General features: G+C 56.8%; 1 protein-coding gene across 1 annotated transcript in view; it reads left to right on the plus strand.

Moving 5' to 3' along the window:
- The first annotated feature begins 2,934 nt into the window (after positions 1-2,934).
- Positions 2,935-4,373, plus strand: part of RPS14 (ribosomal protein S14) — a 3,018-nt gene continuing 1,579 nt past the window's right edge. Inside the window, exons 1-2 of the mRNA XM_057376070.1 lie at positions 2,935-3,020; positions 4,186-4,336. Coding sequence (XP_057232053.1) covers positions 4,188-4,336 — 149 coding nt within the window. The 5' untranslated portion in view covers positions 2,935-3,020; positions 4,186-4,187. The remainder of the gene's footprint in view (positions 3,021-4,185; positions 4,337-4,373) is intronic.

The raw sequence follows: 4,373 nt of genomic DNA on the forward strand, positions 1-4,373 counted from the left end.
CAGCTGGGGTTCAGCCTGCTGCAGGGGGAATTTTGGTCTTTTCCAGTTCCAGTCTCTATTTCAAGGCCACCAGTAAGGCCACTGGTCCATGGCTCRTGGGAACAAGTTGCAGCCACAGAAACAGTGATACTTGAGCATGAAAAATTCCTGCTTGTGGGAAGCCGGAGCTGGGGCCTTGGCAGGTCAGGCCAGTCACTTCCCTCTGACCCCTCTCAGCCTGAACCACTTTACTCCAGGGCCAAAGCCCAGCAGGAGAAGAGGTTGGGAGCAGCATTCCCATTTGCCTGGCCTTTTTGTTTAGTCACCGGTTGAGTTATGAAATCCGCCTGCAGCGTCACCGTGTCTGTGGGTTTCCCATGGGCTGSAGAGGCTATTACCAAGGAGCAGCTGGAATGTTAATTACCCATTAAGGAACTAAATCTGGGGGATTTCTCAAAGCAAATACACATCATCTCTGGCACTCACCCCACAGTGGCCTGAGCATCCTTCCCAGSCAGGCTGGAGGATGCAATCTTTGCAGCCCCTGCAGGGTGCCTCCCTTCTCATCCCAGCTGGGGAAGGCTCTCAGTGCTGTCCTCAGCAGCAGGACAGCCTGGCTGGAGCTGGCATTCAATCCCCAGGAACAGTTTGCAGAGCAGGCAGCTCCCTTGCAGACACACCAGAACTGGTGCGAGGCAAAAAGAAAGGGAAGAATGTCCCAGGGAGCGGAGAAAGCCCCATCCTGCCTAGAGCTTGGAGGGACCAGGAGCAACCTGTCTCCCAGCAGCTTTGGGGCTGAGGGATTTTGAACCAATGAGTTAATTCCTTTAGCAGCTCATCTGGTTATCTCAGCCTGTTACCCTGTAAGTGGAGGCCTGGCAGTTTCCTTGCCTCTGGCTTACATCTGTTCCAGAGGAATATCCACAGGCTAGCACAATCTTCAGGGAGGACTGTCACACCCAGTGCTGCACTTGTGGCTCCGTGGGGGTAAACCCACCCTGCCTGGCTGCCCATGCACCCCTCACCGTCCCCAGGCGCCTTCTCATATGGGTGACCCATGGCACACATGGCCTGATGCAGGCTGACCTCTGCAGCACTCCCTGCTGCTGACTCTTTCCTTCCCCTTTCCTCCAAATCAGGCCACCGCCGCCGTCACTGGAGCTCCCGGCTGGAATTACAGCAGCTCTGCCAAAGTGTATTTTAAAAGCCTCTCCTTCAATATTCAAACAGGAAGATCCCTGATGCAGTGGCAAAAGTGTAACAAAGATGAGAGCAAGTGAAGGTGTTCCACGGGGTCAACACTGAGGTTACAGTGGCATCCCAGAGCACAGAAAGCTTTCCCTGGGRAAAATCCCAGCACAGGGGAGTGGGGGGTAGAGGGAGACAGGGAACCTTAAGGACCAAATCTCTTTTCCCTGGTTTCTCTTTTCCCTGGCAGCTCAGAGGTTTGCATCCTGGAGGGAGCTGGAATGCTTGGCCAGAGAAAGGAAAAGGTATGGGAAATCTGAATGGGCAGTATGGGCAAGTGGATGCTCCCCGCAAAAAAACCGCAGCATCCCAGAGCTACAGGGGTGATGGATATAAGAAGGGAGTCAGAAGTTTCTGATGGACCAGCGCCAAACATTGTCAGTCGAGCAGAGATGCTGGACCCTCCCTGCAGATGTTTCCAGGCCTTTAGACGGCACCGCCTCACTAGCAGGGTCATTATAAGGAGCCTCCCTCACTAGCAGGGTCATTATAAGGAGCCTCCCTCGGACAGCTGTTTCTCCTCCATCTGCCCAGCTCTGAGCACGGTTCCAAGGGTCCATCAGCACCCATCATTCCCATGTAGCACCCTTCCCAAGGGTGCTCCCGCTCTGTCACTCACATCCCAACCCCATGTGGCTCAGAGCTCTCCATTTCCCAAAAAAAATTCAGCACCGGAGGAAGCAGCTGGAAGCAGGGCAGGATCATACCCAGGAAGCATATTATCAGCACTATAAACTCAATTTTATYGTGCCTCTTTTCTACAGGTTTTTGGTGTTCCCCATCCTTACTCTMCTGAGCACTTTTTAAATCACTTAGAACCAGAAAATATTCGCTTGCTGGACCACCTTTATGTACAAATTTACAAACTGACATTCTCTTTGTAGAGATGGAACAAACCTCCCCTATCACAGCTCTGGGAGGTGTCCCTGCGCCATTGCTCGCAGCTCACAGCTGCAGTTTATGCTTCTCCCATCAGCTGCTGGYTCTCCTGAGAGAATCGCTGGGATTGAAACCTCTCCCATCAGCTCCTTGACCAAAATGCTTGGCTGACACGTTAGACCACCACGTACATCCCCTTGTGGGTGAATTCCCGAGCTTTCCTCGCATTCAGGGCTCCCGCCTGAGCTCGGAGCGGGGACAAGCAGCTGCTTGGAGACCGCCAGGACCCCTCGCACTGCTCAGGCCTCACAGCGGAGCGAGGGGAAAGGCCTACACCCCAACCTGGTTCTATCTGAGCCGGGACAGAGCCGACTGCAGCGGCGGAGCCGGGGAAAGCAGGATACTTGCTGGAATTACACCCATTTCCCTCCAGTTGTTTTTTAAACCGGTTTGTTTCCAAAGTTCTCCCGGGCCGGCTCCGTCAGGAGCGCAAACACCCACCCGCGCCCGCCGCCATCTTGGGGAGGGAGGCGGGGAGAGGCCGCCGCCATCTTGGGGAGGGAGGCGGGGAGAGGCCGCCGCCATCTTGGGGAGGGAGGCGGGGAGAGGCCGCCGCCATCTTGGGGAGGTCGGGCCGGCGGGTGAGCTGTGTGAGGGGAGAGGCGGCGGCGCTATCCTGCGGACATCGGCCCGGCTTGGCCTCGGGACATCGGCCCGGCTTGGCCTCGGGACAGACAGCCACGGTTTGGCAGCGCCGGCTGGTGCGGAGGGACAGGGACTGGGATCGTAGCACGATCGTGCGCCTGCGGCAGCGGACACGCCGCCTCCTGCCATCCCTTCCGGGTGAGGCGGTGACCCCCGGCCCCTGACCCCGCCGCTTCCTTTCCGCGGAGACCGCCGCAGCAGACGGGCAGGTGAGTCCGTGCCGCGCCGCATCCGCCGCCATCCGCCCGCCCGCGCCTCGCCGGGGCCTCCGCGCCCGCCGCCCGGCCCCGCGGGACCGGGGCTGCACGGGGCAGCGCGCCCGGCGCGGGGGAGGCGCGCTCGGCGGAGCGGGGCCATGGGCCGCGGGAGAGCCGCGGGCTGCAGTAGCGGAGCTCCCGGCTGGGGGTGCTGGGCCTCGGTCAGCCCTTTCCCGGATCCTGAGCGGCCGGGGCTGCGTCCGTGAGCGCTGAAACGCGGCTCGGAACTCGATGCCGGCGGTGCAGCGTGTGCTGCGTGTGCCATTTATGCCGTGTCGGCCTGGCTGGGCTGGGGACGGCGCCGTCCGTGGAGCCTGTGCGCCATGGATGTGTCGGGAAGGGGATGTGGTGCTGTTGGAGTGGCCGCGCAGACATTGATGTGAATTGATATAACAGTATTCAGGGCTGGTTGTGGAGACGGGACCACCGGGGTGAATGTGGGTTGTGTTGGGGTTGGTTTCACCGGTGTGGTGGTTGGACATCTCTCTTGAGGAGGGCGCTGGCTGTAGCAAGAATTTGGCAGGAGAGGGCAATAGGGAACCGGCTTCCTGTGCTTGGGAGTGGATGCCCGGGATCCCCGGCCATCAAACCGAGCACAGCCGAATGCTCCTCCTGTCCCTGTTTCCCATCACTTGGATGTGTGGTTCTGTAGCAGAAGACTTACCTAGGCTAGTACCAAGGATGTGGTTGGGAGACCAGTAACATGGAAGAACCTAAGCTGCTACTTSAAAGGTCTGCAGACTAGGAGCATACTGACAGTACTGAGACTGTAGTAATTGTTTAGTTAGGTCTTTACTTTCCATAAACCCACATAAAGAAGGGGAAATGCTCAGCATTGCTGGTTATCAGAGAAAGGAGCTCCCTTGTGCAGTGCTGTGGTGGGGCCTGGGGACATCAGCTGAACAGCTGTAGGTGGTGACCAGTGTTACAGGATACAGAAAAGCTGAGGATCTTAGGATTTATAAGAAATTTATCTGTACACCCAAATTTACCTGTGTTTTGCCAGTGGTATCTCATTTTTGTTCCTTGGCAAAAGGCTGGTATAGCAGAAATTTCATAAAATCCTATAACGATGTTGAGAAACTACCAACACCCATACATCCCTTTTGTTGTTCAGAAATGGCACCTCGTAAGGGCAAGGAAAAGAAGGAAGAGCAGGTCATCAGCTTGGGACCACAGGTTGCTGAAGGAGAGAATGTGTTTGGTGTCTGCCACATCTTTGCCTCCTTCAATGACACTTTCGTCCATGTGACTGATCTCTCTGGCAAGTGAGTATGGAACACCCATCCCCTCACTGTGATACCT

This window comes from Malurus melanocephalus, unplaced genomic scaffold, assembly GCF_030028575.1.
Source record: "Malurus melanocephalus ecotype Western Australia unplaced genomic scaffold, MMel_1.1 scaffold_269, whole genome shotgun sequence".
In the NCBI taxonomy this organism is placed as follows: domain Eukaryota; kingdom Metazoa; phylum Chordata; class Aves; order Passeriformes; family Maluridae; genus Malurus; species Malurus melanocephalus.